General features: G+C 38.9%; 1 protein-coding gene across 2 annotated transcripts in view; it reads left to right on the plus strand.

The window, feature by feature from the left end:
- The window catches only part of PLCB4 (phospholipase C beta 4), a 160,951-nt gene that overhangs the window by 134,406 nt on the left and 6,121 nt on the right, over positions 1–20,424 (plus strand). For both annotated transcript variants that reach the window (XM_028499284.2, XM_007109072.3), the window contains exons 30-34: positions 7,084–7,199; positions 8,470–8,545; positions 10,301–10,476; positions 13,598–13,699; positions 20,035–20,092. In XM_028499284.2, the coding sequence (XP_028355085.1) occupies positions 7,084–7,199; positions 8,470–8,545; positions 10,301–10,476; positions 13,598–13,699; positions 20,035–20,092 (528 nt within the window). The remainder of the gene's footprint in view (positions 1–7,083; positions 7,200–8,469; positions 8,546–10,300; positions 10,477–13,597; positions 13,700–20,034; positions 20,093–20,424) is intronic.

Below are 20,424 nucleotides of genomic sequence, written 5' to 3' on the forward strand. Positions count from 1 at the left end.
TTTTTTGTGGTATGCGGGCCTCCCTCCGCTGTGGCCTCTCCCGTTGCGGAGCACAGGCTCCGGACGCACAGGCTCAGAGGCCATCGCTCACGGGCCCAGCCGCTCCACGGCATGTGGGATCCTCCCGGACCGGGGCACGAACCCGTGTCCCCTGCATCGGCAGGCGGACTCTCAACCACTGCGCCACCAGGGAAGCCCCCCCCACATTCTAATAGAACCAAAACTTAAAAGGAGATTTTAAATCTCCCTAAATCCTACCATCTAAATTTGTGTGGACTTTCATAATAGCTTTAGTGTACATTTTTTGGAGGAAGACTTCAGAATGCCTTCGGTCAACTAACAGAGCCAAATTGCACAGTAAAATATACAGTGCTTGCCTGTTGCTTTTCAGAATGCTTTTTGAAAGCATTTCTTAGCAGGCAAATGCATTTCATGGCTTGTTTTCCATATCCTCATGTACTTCAGATGTTCAAGTCACAAATGTATGATTATAAGCTTATGATGAATTCCTCCTCCCACATTAAATACACAGGGGGCCCACTTTTCTATTCAGCCTGCTTTGGCAGTATAATTTACGAACTCTGAATTCCATAATATTTTTATATAGAACTACTACTAATAATAAGGCTGATATTTATTTAGTGCCACTTTTGTGTTACGCATTGTGTGTACATTCTTAAATTCTCACAATATCCTTGAAACCCAAATGGTACTATCCACATTTTAGACATGAATAAAATGAAATTCAGAGAAGTGCCTAGAGCAATATAACTCATTCATGCTGGTTATAATTAAAGTGCTTTTCATCTATTTGAACTGTCCAAAGGCTTTGCAAATAATTATTTTCAAACAGTTAGACCTTTCTCTCTATAAAGTTTCTGTAATTTTTCAGTCTATAATACTTCCCTAATTCTTTCCACTGTCTCATCTGAACCAACTTTTAAGATGAAGTGTATATTGGAATATTTACTTGCCCAATATATACTGAGGTCTACTCAACTAATGCACTTGTCTTTAAAACTGAAAAAAAGAAACACTGGTGAAGGAGGTGAGAGGATGTGGTGAATCCGTTACCACTGGACCCACTTAGTGCTTGATCCCGTTTGATCTTATTTATCCTAACACTAGTTTTTCTATCTGTCAATACTTTTCAAAAGATAAAACTAGCTAATATATACATAAACATTTATTATTTGGTATTCTTATAACAATTATATAAAGGAGTATTATAATTATATTAACTTGTATCAGTTAGCTTTTGCTGAGTAACAAACTATTCCCAAACGTAGTGACTAAAAACAGCCACTGTTTATTTAGCCCACAATTTTGTAGCTCAGCTGGATGATGTTCCTGGTCTCATCTGGGTTCACTTGTACATCTGCTGTCACTACCAGTTTGGCAGGTGGTGGGCAGATGTGGGGAGCTGGCTGACTTTGGAAGGCCTCTGCTTTCTGTGGTCTCTCATCTTCAGCAGTAGTCCAGGCTTGTTCACATAGTAGGGGTCCCAAGAGACCAAGCCTCAGCTCAGAACTGGCACAGCATCACTTCCACCTCCTTCTCTTGGCTACAGCGGGTCATGAGGCTGTCCCAGGTTCAAGGGATGAAGACTCTACTTCTTGGCAGGAGGAACCACAAAGTCAGATTGCAAAGGGGATTGGATACAGAAAGAGAAATCATTGTGGCCCTTTTTGCAAACAGTCTACCAACCATTTGCCAGATGAGATAATTTACACTTAAAAGAAACACAGCTTGACTAAATCACCTAGCTTTTAAATGGTGGAGCCAAGCTTTGGACCAAATTCTATCTGACTCCAGAACTCAAGCTCTTCATCACTATATTGGGTTGCCTCTGAGTTTTCCCACATTAGTTTTTATTTCCACACATCTTGATGGTCTTAGTAAAAGGTTTTTAAGAGCAGTCCTGAGTCTACAGGGCACAGATATCTTGGTGTCCTTTGGGACTGCTTTTTCAACACATGATCCTTGGGCCAAGAACTGGAGGCTTCATAGAACTGCATATTCTTGTGCCCACTGGAGACTTTGTTATCATCTCCAAGGAGAAGTCTAGGAAATACATTTTAAATAAGCTCCTCTCCTATGCACACTAAATTTTGAAAACTGTTTCTTTAGGAATATTATTTAGCACTCTTTACTGTCCCTCAGTGAAAACCCCACTAAAGGCCTGTAAGATGCAGAGCAGGCCTCCCTGAAAAATGGGTTTTGCCCTGTTGTCAAGCAATAGTAAGTATTAACTACCCTAGCCTTTCTGTGAAACAACATTTATATAACCCTTTCTAACAGTTATGGTGCTACCTAAGATGGGGCTAAGGTTTGCTACCTCAAAGCTTTGGGTTATAAAATAACCTACAGAGGAGGGAAGGTAGCCTATGCTGTACCTTCCAGTCACAGCACCCATGGGTCAACCATGGCACATGGTAGCCAAGAGCAGAGACCAGTCCTTAGTCCATGTTCAGTGACTGTAGGGCACTCTCAGCTATTACATACCAGCCTGAGTAAATCATGCCACTTCTCAGAAAGGGAAGCAGAGAATGTGGTTTACTTAACCTAGTGGCTTAAGAAATGTATGGTCCATAAGAGAGCTTATTTCCAAACTTAAAGGTTAGCTGCAGGATGGAGAAGGAATAGTGATATGACAATGAGGATCTACCATATACGAAAGAGAGCCAAAGAAATAGTTGTGAGATCTGCTGTTAGGACAGTGGGAAGAAAAGATAGGTAATGACCATTTGAGCCCCAAATGGGATCAAGATGCTAGCTAACATGGCTAGTTTTTGGAAAATGGCAATGGTCAATTGCTTTTGATCCTCTGAATGTGGTTGACAGTCAAACTGCTACTTGTCTCTCACTTTCTCAATTTGAAATGGAAACTAGTGGACTGCTTTTCAAGTGTCCATTAGATGAGACACAGAAAGAGCAGAACTTAAGCAACCGTGATCCCACACTAGCGCAGGGCTCATCTGGGTCCAGAGCTAGGGTTCCTTTCATTAAAAGACAAGCATGCTTTTCAATTGTCAGATGTGGTCCAATCCTTAGAGCAAAAAATTTAAGCCCAAAGTTAAGTAAATATCCCCAATAACACTTTAGAAGAAGAATTCCAACTCAAATGATGTAAAAGAAGTAAATGAAGGAAGTTGGCCCCATGTAGAAAACAGGGAGCACTCATTCTCGTCCAAAGGGCAAGTCAGACTCAGTTCCCACCATTGGTCTGAGCCTGAGGTCTTCCCACCTTGAGAGTCTGTGGGCCAGCTTCATGCTCTAAAGGAGAATCACAGAACCTGAAATCTTACATGAATTTCCTCTTCTTTTAATATTGGCCACTAATTCACTCTTTTTCTGAAACACCATGTAGGCAAAAAAAAATAATAATAATAACAAAAGCTGAATGCATCCCTTGGACCGCCAATTTGCAGCATCATAGCTAGATGAGTCAAATAAAATGCCTGAGAACCTGACTAAAATTTGGCATTTCAGTAAAGCTGCTAATGGAAAATATGCTCTTTGCTATGCAAGCAGTTTTGCTGATAACAAACACCAAGACTACTGTTAAACTCATCAAATGTAATTCGTGGTAAGAAGTCAATAACAGACCTACAACTCTGTCATGAAGTAGAAATGGGCAGAGACACAGCAACCATCCACAAAGGCAGCTTACTGGTAATCTCAGAGGTGTGTGCTGAGCAAACGCGATTTACTCAGATGTTTCAGCATCATCTGTGGGGTGAGAATTTATGCCCAGAGTCACATCAGCCACAAGAATGAATTGCAGCAGAAGTTTTTCCCAGAAGAAGCTGAATTTACTCTTAACTTTTTCTTTTTTCCACTGAGCAAATAGATATACTGTAGTTTTTGAGGTTACTATTGGTTTTTTTTCCTTTAGCAGTTGATGGTGGTGGACAGTTCTTTTTTTTTATTGGAGTATAGTTGATTTACAATGTTGTGTTAGTTTCAGGTGTACAGCAAAGTGCATCAATTATACATATACATATATACAGCAGGTACTCTTAACTTTGATAGAAACGTATACAAATCCTGCTAAAAGCCGTACATTTATTTCCCCAAAATGTCCCAATTAAGATAGACTTTTAAGTCAACATATTTAATTTCGGTACTCTTGACCTGAAAGAATGAAAAAGGACTTATCTCTTCCATAGGGTCTCATGACTCAGTTAAGGACCAAAAGAATAAAATTAATGATAGATTTTTTTTTCAGTATAAATAGGCTTAGAGATCATTTCCTGGCTCCTCTAGTTTGTACAACAGGAAGCTGAGGCTTGAGCCCACCGCCACGCCCATCACGTGATGATCAATAATTAGGTCCCCATTCCTTTCTGAAAGGGGAAGTGGTGTCTGGGCACCAGATTATCCCAAAACTTCAATACCTGCTGCCTACCATGCAGGGATAGTTTTGAGCACAGAGAGAAACACAAGAGATAATTTTTCAAGGTGAGCTTTCTTGTTATGTGTATTCATTGTAATCATTTTAATTCAATATGCTTCTAATTTTTTAAAATTCTATATGCATTAGGTAACTTGCAGTTCATAACCATGAATTAGGTTGGGCAAACAAGGTCCTGTTCAGTTTTCTGATAAAGAAATTGAAGCCTGGAAAGATTTATGTTTGTTACACAAGGCCACTAGGATGAGCTGGGACCAGAATCCAAGTCCTCTTACTGCTTTCCCATGCTAAATTTTTAATTCAAGCAACAAATATTTATTGAATCTACTTTGTACCAAGCATTGGGCTATGTAGTGGTGAAAAAAAGAGGTTTTCCCTGCCCTTGTAGAGCATATCTTATATACCTGAAGCCATCATGAATGCCTTTATGGTACAAACACCCTCATTCCTCATATCTAATTGGGTTAATTAAGGTTCACCAGAATACTTCCTTAAGCAATAGTCTATGTCAGCTTACTTCCAATCCTCAGAGCCTCTTTTGTTTTCTTTTTCTTGTGCTGCACTAGAATATTTAAAGAAACAATCTTCTTCACCCTCCTTTCAATGATATTTGCAAGAGACATAGGAATGTGGCACCTCTGAAATGTTTTATTCTAGACTTGCATAGAGCCCCTTATTTGCCCAGGAAAATTAATACATGTGCCAGACAGTCATGATGATTACTAAATCTTAGAAGGAAGGCTAGTAGTATGGTGATTTAGTAGTTTTTTTTTTTCCCCATGACAACGCAAGAGTAGCTAAATCCATTTAAATAAGGATACATCGACGTGTCAATCTATTCCTGCGGCAGTAGGTTAAGCTTGGAGGAAAAGTTTATTGATTTAACTTCTCAGGCTGTTCTCCCTTCTCCCAGGTCACTCTCTGCATGCATGTTTTCATGAGTACTGAATAATATAAGTAGGTTTGTATGTAATTGTATTTTGAATAAGGTATAACAGGCATTTGAAATATGATTTCTCTTATATTTAATCCTAACAACCCTATGAAGTAGGCAACAATCTCCCAATTATAAAGATTGAAGAAGGTATCACTCTCCCAATTATAAAGATGAACAGACTGAAAGGGTAAGTAGCTTGTCCTAAGACCTGAGACTGTCCATGTCCTTAACCCAATGCAGAACCCCTAGTTTATAACACAAAAGGGCACAGATATTGGTAACAGGATTGTATTTATGAGGTGTTCCAGGTTACCACAAATTAAGCAGGACATTGTTACATATAATTCCCTAACCCCAAATCCAGAGCAAGGTAACATCACCTTGGAGCACTCATTGTCCCTGTTATCAGGTCCTATTCCGAGAACCTTCCTGCCTAGCACCACCTTCCTCCATGCCTTCTCCCAGAGGCATTTATTCACTGGACAGGAATGCTGAGACCATGTGCACCAATGCATTTCTGAAGAATTTCTATATAAATGAACTGTAGATCAAGTCCTGTGTTAACCTGCTAACAGTGCTGGGAAATTAAGAAAATCTTGGGAAAGTTCAAAATCCCTCCCCCATTTATATTTTATGAAATCTTTTAAGATATTCATGAATTAGGTTAAAGGTGAGCCTACCTTAGGAAGAAAATTAATTTTTAAAAAATTAAGTCACTCACTTTTGTTACTCACTTAAAAAAATAAGCAAAAGGAAACATGACCATGAGAGTAGTTATATAACCTGAACAAAGTCTATCCATTCCAGACTTCAGTATCATCTCATTTCTCTAAGTTTTTCAAGAGTAAGACTAGGATATAACATCAAGCATCATCTTAGCGTGGATATTACTGATTGCACTGTTTTCCTCTATGATTAGGGGCTGAGCAGCTAAAGAAATCTGATTTCAGTTAAGTCCTTGGCTGTGGCCAAATTATCAGGAAGAAATAATGTTTATAAAGAAATACTTATTTTCAAAGCATTGCAGCCCCATTTTCAGTGATTGAAGGAAGCAGATGGAGAAATATTTTAACTATCTGTAAAGCTGAAGACCAGGGTTCCTGAACATTCTGTCATCCTTGTGAGTGCATCTAGATTAGGAAGCTGGCAAAAATATCAATTGATGGGGATTCAAAATGGGCTGATATTGACAACCACAGTGGAGGTTCTCATTGTGTAATGATGGTATTCAAGACCTTCCAAAAAGTGCTCGGTGTTTAGAAGCCGTGCCACATAATGAATAGTTATATTTAGCATGTAAAAGAGAATAAATATGGTAGCTGAAATAGGGTTTTTGGGACTAGGTTGTGGAAGGGGTAGTGGACTAATTAGATGACTCAGCAGAACAAAGATGGATGGGTGGCAGTTCGATGGAGACATCTATGTGCAGAAGAAAGAACTTTGGGATGATTGGTGTTGCCCAGCAGTGGGCAGGGCTGCCTTTTGAGGTGGGCATGTTCAATGGACTGAGGCTGGAAACCCCCTTGTTGGAGAGACCTTATGGGAATACAAGAAACTCTTGGGTTGGGTGGGAGATCGGAAGTCTTTCCAGCTCCCAGACTCAGTTACTCCTTGATTTTCAAACCAAGACTCTGAAAGAGCTGGTGAAAATTATGCCAGCCCAACATGGGATAAAGTTTATCAGCTACACTACAAGTCTAACTCGTCACTATAAATTCTTCTCGTTCAGGAGCACAGTACCATGCAGAAGCTACATTGCACACAAGTTGACAAAATTGTGGCGCAGTATGACAAGGAGAAGTCAACTCATGAGAAAATCCTAGAGAAGGCAATGAAGAAGAAGGGGTAAATGCTGTTTATGTCCTTCTGGAGGTTTTTTGCCTTTTTATGTTTTGTCTTTTCCCACAGTTCAACTGCCTGTTTAGGCCAAGGAAGAACTTAGTCTTAACTTTGTTTTCATCATTAACAATGATTCCTGGGAAATAAGCGACTCACTCAGCTGAAGGGAATGACTGAAGTGGAAAAGAAGAGCTTTATTCAAGTTCTGCAGCTGTTAATGAAATAATAACTGTCTTTCATGGTACCTTTAAGGTGAATGGGGGTCGAGGGGGAGAAGGAAGGACAAATTACAGTTGGAAAAATTCCAGAAATTATTTTGCATTGCCAGGTAATAAATAGTAAGGTTGATACACTCAAGGAGAAAAATGCAATTTTGATGTTTAATATTACAAGAATCCTTAGCTTATGCCAACAGATGAAACTGTTGAATAAAACCTATCACTGCATTTACCTTGAAAGATTTTATCTATTGATAGAATTAAGCTAGGGGAATGTTTCTGTGACGCTGCACAAGCTCACTGAATAACAAAGTAGGAGAGAAACACACTCAGTGCCAGCCATGGAGAAGTGATAAGTTGGATGTTTAGAATGTGCCTCTCAGAGACAATCTCTATTAATAATATGATGAAGCACTCTGACTTAGGCCATAATAAATCAGAGCATATATGCTGAAGGCAGAAGCTCAGGGCCTATTCTGGTTTCAGCAATGATATGGATATTCCAAAAGGAGAAATTAATCATTGAAATAAGCAGTAATAGTTGCTGGGCAATTGCCTAGTATATATTTCCTACTCACAATAGAGTAAGAAGCAAAAATTACCCCGCACTGCCAAGAAATGCTATTTTTCTCCCTTGCTGGCATGTGTCAAAGACAAAAATCTGGCTTTACAACCAAAGTGGAAGAATTGAAAACTCGCTTCAAGGCTGAGGTCCTATTTTTCAGTTCTCATCCTAAATAGTGTATTATTGAATAAATAAAAAATAGCTTGAAGAAAAGCAGGAACCAAAATGGAAACTCTGACAACAAACCTTTAACAATGAAATAATTGTTAGGTCTGAAATGTCTCTTTGTGTAGTGGTTGAATTGAGTAATCACGATACAGATATTTTTTGTAAGGTGTGCATCTATTACTGGAAGAACCGAGGTTGCCCAGTGAGCCATGGTGTCTCGTGTTTGATGAACCAGTTGTCTTCATTGGAAGGCTTTGAAGCAAAGGTTCCTGGGAGGGGAAAGATATCTAATGCCTGGCATGCATTTGTGGTTTTCCATTTTCAGGGGAAGTAATTGTCTCGAAATGAAGAAAGAAACAGAAATTAAAATTCAGACGCTGACATCAGATCACAAATCTAAGGTAAGAAAATGCCTATTTTTACAGCAGCAACTGCGGAAGATACTCTAATTTTTTAGAAGCTGCACCCAGTTTAAATCAGAAATAACAGTAGCCTGGGGCTGGTCTGGGCTCACTGGCTTGGAGAAGAGCCATTTCATGGAACACCTTTTCCTTAATTTGTAAACATTTGCTCACAATATCTATGTTGTCTGCCTCAGAGGCATCAAGGGAAACAATAAATGGACTAAAAGGAAATAGTGTATAAAATACAGAATATGATTCCCTATAGAAGTAACATTGATCATAGGACAGAAAACCACCCACCTTGAGGGTTCAGTAGCTCTTTGATACTTACTCCGTCCTAACTTTGCTGTGGAAGTTTGGGATGGGAAAAAATCCAGGGCTGAGATTCTAGGAGATGAGCCTAATTACTTGGATCCCCCCAAAGACACAAGAAAATAGTTTAGGGGACATTAATTAAGATTATGGACATTTTGGAGAGTTGAGCACCAAGGTGCCGTCAAGAACATAAATAATTATAATAATTATAAAAGAAAAGAAACTGTGAAATAAAGTTTCCAACTATAGCTTTTGGTCAAACCAGCCAGCCTCCGTATGTCTACATGCAGCTCTGTCATCCAGCCAGCGACCCTGCCACACACCTGGGCCAGCCAGGCATCCAAGCTGAAGTTCTCTTTGGTGCTGTGTATTTTGTGTCCACTCTGCCATGCAGTCTGTAGAGGCAGTAAGCTGTGTATCTTTGAGAGTTGTTCCCCACTCTCTCTTTCTCTCTTCTTACCTGGAATATTTGAGAATTAACAACTGTGCAACATGCCATGATTTTTAAATGCTTTACATAAATAGGCAACCAGAAACGTTGTTCACCATATCAATTTGCTTTTGCTGCATGAAACACCATGCCGAAATTTAGTGGCGTAAGACAACTACCGTGTATTAGCTCACAATTCAGCGGGTTAGAATTTGAGCTATACTCCACTGCACAGTTCTACTGATTTTGGCTGGGCTCATGTGTGTGTCAACAGTCAGCTGGGATTGATGGCCTCACTCAGCTCTCTGGTGGGGAGCTGACTGCTGGTTGTTTTTTCCTACATGACCTCTCATCCTCCAGCAGGCTAGCACAGGCTTTACCACAGGTTAGCCTCAGGGTTCCAGGCATAGAAAAAGGATAAGTACTTTCCAAGCTTCTGCTTGCATCACATTTGCTACTGTCTTGTGGCTAAAGCAAGTCACAGGTCAACCAGATTCAAGGAGGTGGAGAAAGAGACTCTAGCTATTGATGAGCTGTAAAACCACAGTGTGAAGAGCATGGATACTCTTTGCAGGGGAAGACTTTCTACCCCAGCATCTGTTAAAATGACACAATAAGTCATGATCCAGGAATAAGGGAACACACAGCTCTCTATTCAGATCTGTGGCCTTGTGGAAGTGAAGCTGGAAAAATATGAGGTGATGAAGAGAATTCTGATACAATTGGTAAAGGAGCCCAAAGCCCAGACAAACCATAGTGTGGGCGAGTTAGGCAGTTGAAATAACGGATCATGATTCAGTATTTAGAGCCAAAGTGCACTATTTTAATAAGCAATGACTTCCTGATTCCCACTGATTAGTACATATTTTTGCAGGTTATATGGGTGTCTACTGATTGACCAAGTAAATTGGTGGGAGGGATCTGAAATGCATGGCTAATGTTGTGCTTTCAGTTCCTACCTGACCTGTGAGAATTCCAGGTGGCACCACTCCCTTTTCCCCACACAGGTCAAGGAGATCGTGGCGCAGCACACAAAAGAGTGGTCAGACATGATCAACACCCACAGTGCAGAGGAGCAGGAGATCCGGGATCAGCACCTCAGCCAGCAGTGTGAGCTGCTCAGAAAGCTCCTGATCAACGCCCACGAGCAGCAGACCCAGCAGCTGAAACTGTCCCATGACAGGTGGGAGAGTTAGTTAGCTCCAGAAGAAACTCCCAATTTTTACAAAAGACTAGTTTTGTGTGGTGTGTGTGTGTCTGTGTGTGTGTGTCTGTGTGTGTGTGTGTGTATGCACCTGTCAAGGTAGTAAGGAAAATCAACTTGACATACAACATTGAGCTTTTACATATATCCTATTGTACAGTTGACGTGAGCAAGAGGAACTATAAGAAATGGCCTCTGCCATCAAAGGGCTTCCAAGTGTTGGCAAGATCTCACACTGCCATGACAAATTAAGTCACGTTACAAGTAGCGTACGATACTTACTAAAAAGTGTCATAGGCTCTACCGCCTCCAAGTGGTCCCAGATGCTTCACAGAATGATAGGGCTGGAGGTGGCCTTTGCAAAATGATCTGGAGCCTCTTAGAAGAGAAGACATAGAAGGAGATAAAAACCAAGCAGTTGAGTTCCTAGAGGGATTGGTTCTGATCACTCAGAGGTACCTGAGGAAAGACCCTTCTTTCCATTGTCTGGACTTCTGTGAATTCTAGAAAAGCAGGCCTGATCAAGAAACATCAAAAAGTATCTGTTTATTTTGGTCTCATCCCATTTCAGCAAATTGCGTACTGCAGATGATGAGCTGGACTTTTTCCCAGGGCAGAAGAGTGTTTAGGTCAGTTATGTCTTTTTATCACAGCTTTGTTGCAGCTTGCCTGCGCCTGCCTTAGTGCCAACTGTATGCCACAGTTATGGTCTGTTGATACACACAAAAAAGTAGAAAACAGAAGCATTTTACAAACAAATCAAAAAAATAACTTTTAAAATCTAACTGCATGAATTATCTAGGCACATTCTCAGATTTCCAACTTTATTTTGGAGTGATATACGGCCATAAGAACGTGAAGTATTTTTGCCATAGTTTCTGATTCTCACAAGAATCAACTAAATGAGGTATACTATGCTGAGTTTCCTGTGGGCTAAGTTTCCAGACCCTATCCATTTTTCAAGTATTCTATTTATTTGTATAGGATTAAAAGTTGTCTTTTTTTCCCTTAGAAATGCTCTTGATTTAGTACACTGAAAGGTCTGTTCATCATCCTCCCTTTGACCATTGCTACAATACCAGATTTTAGGTGTCCACCCTTATTCAAAGATACTTCAAAGAATAAGGTACTCTATTCTAATTTTTTTTTGAAGTTGAATAAAGGGGAAAAATTAGCCCACAATTAGCAGGCATTGTCGAAAAAATAAAAAGTAAATGAATTCTTGCATGACACAGGAAGTCATTTGAAGGAACCATAACCTTATTACTAACTTACCTTAAAAACTAGATCGATGGCAGGGGTATTTTTTCAAAAAAACAGCAGCATCGAAGCTTTTTCTCAAGCATCCTGTGGTTGTGTTTCTTTGTCACCATCACAGCTGTCGCTCTCGGTTAAAAAATCTTGCCTTCTTAACATTCAGCAGCATTATTTGGTTATTGATTAGTGCTTGTTGAATGAAAGAAGAGATGGTCAATTTAATAACAAGTTATGAGAAATTTTGAGAGCCATTTTCTTGGGCCCAGGAGTTTCTATACATATTCCAGCCTCTGTGGCCCTAAGGTCTCTGACTGAAGAACTCTCTGTTTCAGCTTTGTCCATCCCTTTCCGTGAAGTACAAACACTACTTAAACAACCTCACTCCTTGGTCCCTCATTTCCAGGCAGTGCTTCAAGGAGATCGCCACAGGTTCCAGGGAAGATTCTTTGTTAATAATATTCATTTTAATATTCTAAGTTATATGCTTTTAATATACTCATCAATAATTTAAAGATATGAGTTTCTGTGTACACACATGCATTCACACACACAACCATTTCATCCCCTTCCTTCCCCTGGGCTGTCAGAAAACAGGATGGTCACTTGTGAGTGTTAGAACATCCTTTCTCTTCCAAGCCATCTGATCCCAAAAAATGTGGGGCAAAGCTGGAATATCCTTGTATTTTACTGACCATAAGTGGTTGTCCCTGTGCATTCTTTGATTACTTTCATGCTGTATTCACTATTTACATTTTTTAAATTATATATAGGTTGGTAAACATGATTGCCTGAGATATTTGTATATAACTTAGGATTTGTAGCTTTTATTATTCAGAATTCTTATGGCATGTTAATGACAGTGTCCTACTCTGGGCAGCTGAATACGATCATTGTGTGGTTAGGGTTAGCTTAGACACACATAATGTCGCTTCTTCCCAGCCCACCACTGTTACTTCACAGTGACCCACTGCCCCCAGGAGAAGCATCCTCGTGGATCGGGGCTCCTGCCCTCCTTTCCACAGAGTACAAAACAACTTGATGAGCCCAATAATGAAATAAAAAGTGAACCTAGTCCTGTTGTTACATGTGGAATGTGTTTTCTGTTTACGTTTTCATTTTTTTTTATTAGAGTTAAATATCCATAACATGAAATTTACCATTTAACCATTTATAAAATGTGTGGCATGAAGTATATTCACACTGTTGTGCAACTATCACCACCATCCATCTCCAGAACTTTTTCATCTTCCCCAGCTGAAGCTCTATACCCACTAAACACTAGCTCTCCACTCCCCTAATTTATTTTTCTTCTTTCCAGTTTTATTGAGATGTAATTGACATACAGCACTGTATGGTTTCAGGTGTACAGCATAGTGCTTTGGCTTTACATACATCATGAAACGATTACCACAGAAAGTTCAGTGAACATTCATCATCTCATATAGATATAAAAGAAAAGAAAAAGAAAAAATATGTTTTCCTTGTGATGAGAACTCTTAGGGTTTACTCTCTTAACAACTTTCATATATAACGTACAGCGGTGTTCATTATATTTATCATGTTGTATGTTACATCCCTAGGACTTATTAATATTATAACTGGAAGTTGGTACCTTTTAACCACCTTCCTCCAATCCCCCCCCTCCCACCCCTGCCTCTGGTAACCAGAAATCTGATCTCTTTTTCTAGGAGTTTGGTTAGGTTTGTTTTTCGTTTGTTGTTTTTTGAAGTATAATTGATCTACAACACTATGTTAGTTCCTATGTTAGTACACAACATAGTGATTCAATATTTCTATACATTACAAAATGATCACCACCTGTTTGTTTATTTTTACTACATAGGGAAAGCAAGGAAATGCGAGCACACCAGGCTAAGATTTCTATGGAAAATAGCAAAGCCATCAGCCAAGATAAATCTATCAAGAATAAAGCAGAACGGGAAAGGTGAGTCAGAACGCTCACTGCCAGAATATAGCATTGACTTGAAGACATAGACTCGACAATATTTCTGTGTGTATACACACACTCACATTTGAGATATTAAAAAACCTGTGAGTTCTGGTTTAGAATCCTGCTATTATAACTGCTAGAAGATGTATTATTATTGCTGTAAAACATCTTCTGATTGTTTACTACCACTAGTAAAACAGATTTACATTCAATATATGTGTGCTAATTTACAAACAAAATTATACAAAATATGGCATAAACAAAATTATATAAAATATGGCAAGATATCCTTCCCACATCCCATTGGGTCATCCTGTAAGCATCTCATCTGCTCAGGTGTTAAGCCCATTCTGAATGGACTTAGAGTCTATATAACAGCATGTAGGATAGTCTTCTTCCCTTGATTGGCCTTGTGCTGTCCTTGACACCAGGCGTCATCTCAAACCACCACCACCACCACCCCCCCCACACACACACAGGTTTTCTGGTTCATCTTTGTCTTAGAATGGGTTTCTAGAAACAAAGACAGGAATTTGGGCACATATGATTTACTGAGGAAAGGATCTTCAGCTAAGGGGAGAGGAGGAAGCAGGAGGGGGCCAGGGCAGGGGCTAAGTAAGTATATGGTCTCTGCTAGAGTTCCTCTTCAGCCTGATCCCAAGCACTGGATTGTAAACTGTTCCATGATCTGTCCCTTTGAATCACAGGTATCTGGCTTTTGTACTTCTATGTTAATCAGTCATTGGCCACACAGAGTTGGGGGAAGGTTTGTGTGACCTCCAGAGAAGATCCCAGGTGCAAGCCTTTTACCCAAAGCTGGTAAAGGGGATCTGAGAGGGCATCAGTAGTCATAGTACCCAAGAGAGGGAGTTAGCAGCATTTGATTCCCAGTGATCCCCAAAAGCGTCTTCACCTGTGATGCTCATGGCTGCCCCGAAAGCCTCTAAGAACACAGATGCTGGTTGCTCCAGAACTGAGAGCTAGGTTCACACAGCAGTGGTCAAGGACAGCAGGATTGCTTCTCTTGGAGAAATAGACTTGTATAGAATGTGGCTGCCGGCTGAGTTCACCACCCACACAAAGGCTGTGTAGCTTTGGGGGTTAAAACGAGAGCATGAAGTTTAGGGCTTCACGTCATTCAGCTGTTGACCATAGGCTGAGCTGTTAGGAAACTTTGCAGCTACAAGCAAAGTACCCCTGTTTCAATTCCACTGTCTACACAGTCTTTTGTGGACACTTAGTTGATACCTGATGTTTCCTCCTTGTCTTGAACACAGCAGTAACTGCTGTCCAATTACTTCAATATCGTTGATTTTTAAAACACATCTCATTTATTAACCATAATTAAAGTTAAACTTGAAATAGGACAAAATATAAAGCATAATACCATCCAGTGCATTTTTATGCTGAAGTTTTGTTGGATTAAATATGGTTTGGAATTAACTGGCCAGCAATAGGATTTGGAATTCCACAGTAATTTGACCTGGAAATGAATTGCCTTTTCAACACTTTGGCCAAGAAATTTCCCAGTAAACATGGAGTGTCATTTGTGTCTCTCTAGGGGGATTATTACTCAATTTAATCAATGCTCATTTACACCATCATTTTGGGGTAGTTATCTGGTTCTTGTTTACTTTAACAAAGTGCCACCCTCTGGACCTTATTCTCAGACAAGGAACTTTGCTTAATGGCCTTGTGTACATGGAAATGACATTGTCCACTTTAGTTGAAAAACACAAAATATTCAAGCCATGATAAAACCTCGTTAAACTGTTTTAGACTGTCCAAACTGAAATATAGAATTCAACATGATAAATGTGCTAATTATTAAATAGCTCTTTATCATATTTTTTAAATTATGTTGCAAAATGGACTTTAACCCAGTTGAGATCAAGTTATCTTAAATTATGAGTTACTGATAACTTAACCAGGAAATTTTTTTATTTAATTTCCTTATTTTGACTTATTATACTTATTTATTATAACTCAGTATCCAGTGGTTAGGTGACTCTCAAACATCTACAAATGGCTGGTCTCTTAAAAAATAATTTTCTCTATGCCAAATGGTTACCTTTTTAAACACATGCTGTGTGTATCCACCTTATCAAACTACTGAGAAAGAAAATTAAAAATTTATAATCAGAGAGCTAAGAAAGACATGCAGAAGCTGAAAAATACTTCTATTCTTGGGTCAAAGAAGACATTTCAGGCTTCCCTGGTGGCACAGTGGTTGAGAATCTGCCTGCTAATGCAGGGGACATGGGTTCGAGCCCTGGTCTGGGAGGATCCCACATGCCACGGAGCAACTAGGACCGTGAGCCACAACTACTGAGCCTGCGCGTCTGGAGCCTGTGCTTCGCAACAAGAGAGGCCACGATAGTGAGAGGCACGCACACCGTGATGAAGAGTGGCCCCTGCTTGCCACAACTGGAGAAAGCCCTCGCACAGAAACGAAGACACAACACAGAAAAAATAAAAATAAATTAATTAATAAACTCCTACCCCCAACATCTAAAAAAAAAAAGAAGACATTTCAACATAAATGACATGATATTTATAACTGAATGACAACATAAACACTGTTGATCAATGTGTCAGAGTTAGCTGAAGTACACAGGAAGAGAAATAATCAGCAAAATAAAGAAGCAACCTACCAAATGCGTGAAAATATTTGCAAACATATATCAGGTAAGGGACTAATATCCCAAATATATAAGCAAATCAACAACTCAATAGCAAAAAACAAATAATCTGATTTTAAAAGTGGGCAGAGGACCTGAATAGACATTTTTCTAAAGAAGACATGCAAATGGCCAACAGTATATGAAAAGATGCTCAATACTACGAATCGTCAGGGAATGCAAATCAAAACCACAATAAGATATCGCCTCACATCTGTTAGAATGGAAGTAATCAAAAAGACAAGAGATAATAAGTGTTGGCAAGGATGTGGAGAAAAGGGAACCCTTGTGTATTCTTGGTGGGATTATAAATTGGTGGTGCAGCCACTATGGAGAACAGTATGAAGGAGGTTCCTCAAAAAATTAAAAATAGAACTACCATATGATCCAGCAATTCCATTTCTGGGTATATATCTGAAGGAAATGAAAACACTATCTAGAAGAGATGCCTACATCCCCTTGTTCATCACAGTATTATTCACAATAGCCAAGACATGGAAACAACCTAAGTATCTATGAACAGATGAGTGGTTAAAGAAAATTTGAGATGTCTATTCAATGAAATATTATTTAGCCATAAAAAGAAGGAAATCCTGCCATTTGGGACAACATGGATGAACTTTGAGAACATTATCCCAAGTGAACTAAATTGGACAGAGAAAAATACTATATATTTGTGGAGTCTAAAAAAAAGCCGAATTCATAGAAACAGGGTGGAATGGTGATTGCCAGGGGGTGACGGTAGGGGAGTCAATGGGGAGACATTGATTAAAAGATACAAACTTGCAATTATAAGATTAATAAGTTTTAGGCATATAATTTCAGCATGGTGACTGTAGCTCACACTGTATATTACTTGAAGGTTGCTAAGAGAGTAGATTTTTTTTAACATCTTTATTGGAGTATAATTGCTTTACATTGTTGTTTTAGTTGCTGCTGTATAACAAAATGCATTAGGTCCTCCATCCATGTTGCTGCAAATATTTATTCTTTTTTATGGCTGATATTCTTGTGTGTATGTGTGTGTATTATATGTATATATATCAATCACATCTTCTTTATCCATTCATCTGTCGATGGACATTTAGATTGCTTCCATGTCTTGGCTCTTGTGAATAGTGCTGCTGTGAACATTGGGGTGCATGTATCTTTTTGAATTATAGTCTTGTCTGGGTATATGCCCAGGAGTGGGATTGCAGGTTCATATGGTAACTCTATTTTTAGGTGTTTGAGGAACCTCGATACCGTTCTTCATAGTGGCTGCACCAGTTTACATTCCCACCAACAGTGTAAGAGGGTTCTCCAAAGGGATTTTTAAATATCAAGATGAGAGAGAAAAAGAAATTAAGGGAGAAATTGTTTTTCCATCTGCATTTTATATGGCCTGAAAATCTAGGGCTCAAGAACTTGAGACAGACAGTTGGAGAAAATGAGCTTGGGAAACACCTCCCCTACAGAGACATCAAGTGGTCCACTAAGCCCAAAGAGGGAGTTCTAGCAAGAAGGGGTTCAAGTTCACAGAATAATGTTGAGTGTCCACCAGACAAAGACAGACTCAGCTTTCCTCTGATACAGATTTACCAGTTGCATGGTTTTCTTTCTGATTTTTCAGAGAGCGTGACCTTTCCCTTAACCTTTTTTTTTTTTAGTATTCTTTTTTTTTAACATCTTTATTGGAGTATAATTGCTTTACAATAGTGTGTTAGTTTCTGCTTCATAACAAAGTGAATCAGTTTTATATATACATATGTCCCCACATCTCTTCCCTCTTGCGTCTCCCTCCCTCCCACCCTCCCTATCCCACCCCTCTAGGTGGTCACAAAGCACCAAGCTGATCTCCCTGTGCTATGTGGCTGCTTCCCACTAGCTATCTGTTTTACGTTTGGTAGTGTATATATGTCAGTGCTACTCTCTCACTTCCTCCCAGCTTACCCTTCCCCCTCCCCATGTCCTCAAGTCCATTCTCTATGTCTGTGTCTTTATTCCTTTCCTGCCCCTAGATCTTAAAGTGATATTTACAGTGAAAATTATAACCTAGATGCATATATTTTTTTAAAGAAATAATAAGAAAATGCTCAAAGAGGACATAAAATTAGAAAAATAAACTGAACCCAAAGATGTCAGATGGGAAGAAATAAAAATTTAAGAAGCAAAAAATATTAAAATAGAAAACAAAAAGAAATGGAAGTAAAAAAGTGAAAGCTTGTTATTTGAAAAAAAAAAAAAATCAGTGAACCTCCAGCAAGACTGATAAAGAAGAAAGAGATACCACAAATTAGTAATATTAGGGATGAAAAGGGAAATAACTACAAATACAGTAAATATTTTTGAAAACCAAGACTACTATAAACAATACTACTAATGAATTTGAAAACCTAGATGGGATGGACAATTGCTTAGAAAAACTAAAATATCCAAAACTGACTGTAAAAGAAAGAGAAGACCTGAATAGACCTATAACTATTACAGAAATTCAATCAATTATACGTCTATTTAGTCATGAAAAACACTTCACCTCACCAATAACCAGGGGAAATGTGAGTTAAAACAACAGCATGATGCCATTTCAAAAAACCAGCAATTGACAGAAAACGAAATGTCTGATAGTTTCAAGAGTAGGCAAAGATATGGAGAAAGGGTAACACCCAGACACTATGGGTGGGAGTGCAAACTGGGACAGGTACTTTGGAGTAAAGATGAAGTTGTTCACTTCCTACCAACCTGCAAGTCTAGGTTTACACCCTGGAGAAACCTTTGCTCATACGCACAAGAAGATGTGTCCTACACTTCATTTATTTAGCCAATAGACAGTGTGCCAAGCATTTCAGGACCCTATGCACCAAACCATTGTGCATTGTTGGGAAATAACCTACTTTCTATTAATGGCAAAATGAAAGTACTGTAATCTACTCATAAACGGAAAAATCCATGCAGCAGATGAAAATAATGGAATCGTCTGAAACATAGCTATATCTCTTAATCGTAAGGCTAAGTTTTAAGTTATAGAAAGAAACCCAGACTATGTTAGCATTTAGGTTAATTTGGAAACCATACAAAACAGTATATGTATAGTCCAGAAGCATCAGCATCACCTGGGAGTTTATTAGAAATGCAGAATCTCAGGTCCACCCCAGACCCACTGAATCAGACCCTCTGGGGGTGGGTTCAGAAATCTGTGTTTTTGATAGTATCTCCATGTGATTTGTGTGCATGTGAAAGTTTGAGAAACATTTGTGTCTATTACATATGGATACATCCATATGTAATAAAAATATTAAAACACGGATAGGAAGGTCCACACCAAATTCAGAATAGTAGTTACCTCTGGAGAGAGAGAAAGGAGGGAAGTGGAGTGAGGAAAAATACAAAGGGAGGTTTATTTATATCTGCAATGCTTTATTTCCTTTACAAATATGAGACAAGCATGGTAAAACATAAATAATGTTGATTAATCTGAGTGATGAGTATACAGATGTTTTTTGTCTTTTTCTCTGTACATTGTACATTTCAAAATTCCTCAATAAAAATTAGGAAAAGGAAGTGATAATCCCATCCAAATAATTCAATGGAATATGACTCTTTCTTATTTAATATCATGTAATCCCAACCGACGTCATACCAACTGTTGTTTGTACCTGTTGCTTTTAGGCGGGTCAGGGAGTTAAACAGCAGCAACACTAAAAAGTTTCTGGAAGAAAGAAAGCGAGTAAGTATTTTATAATTTTCTTGACACGTTTCCTTTAAAAAACTATAAACAGTAGCTCATGCTTAGAAATCAGACTACTAGCTAATTTGCTTAATTTGATTTTTCTGTACGTTAAACATTCTAGCTTCTCTTCTCCGCTTCCTGAAAGCTAAATTAATCTCTCACTAAAATCTTTAAGGTAATTATTTGCTCCATTTTATACAGAAGATGAAGCCAGATTTTAATCGTGCACAAGTACTCTTTTGTTTTCTAAGATTTTGGCAGGAACTATCTTGCCAGTAAAAATTATGGGTTTAAACTCTCCCAGTTTTCAGGCTATTTTTCTTTCTTCT

The sequence above is a fragment of the Physeter macrocephalus genome, chromosome 14 (assembly GCF_002837175.3).
Source record: "Physeter macrocephalus isolate SW-GA chromosome 14, ASM283717v5, whole genome shotgun sequence".
Taxonomy (NCBI): domain Eukaryota; kingdom Metazoa; phylum Chordata; class Mammalia; order Artiodactyla; family Physeteridae; genus Physeter; species Physeter macrocephalus.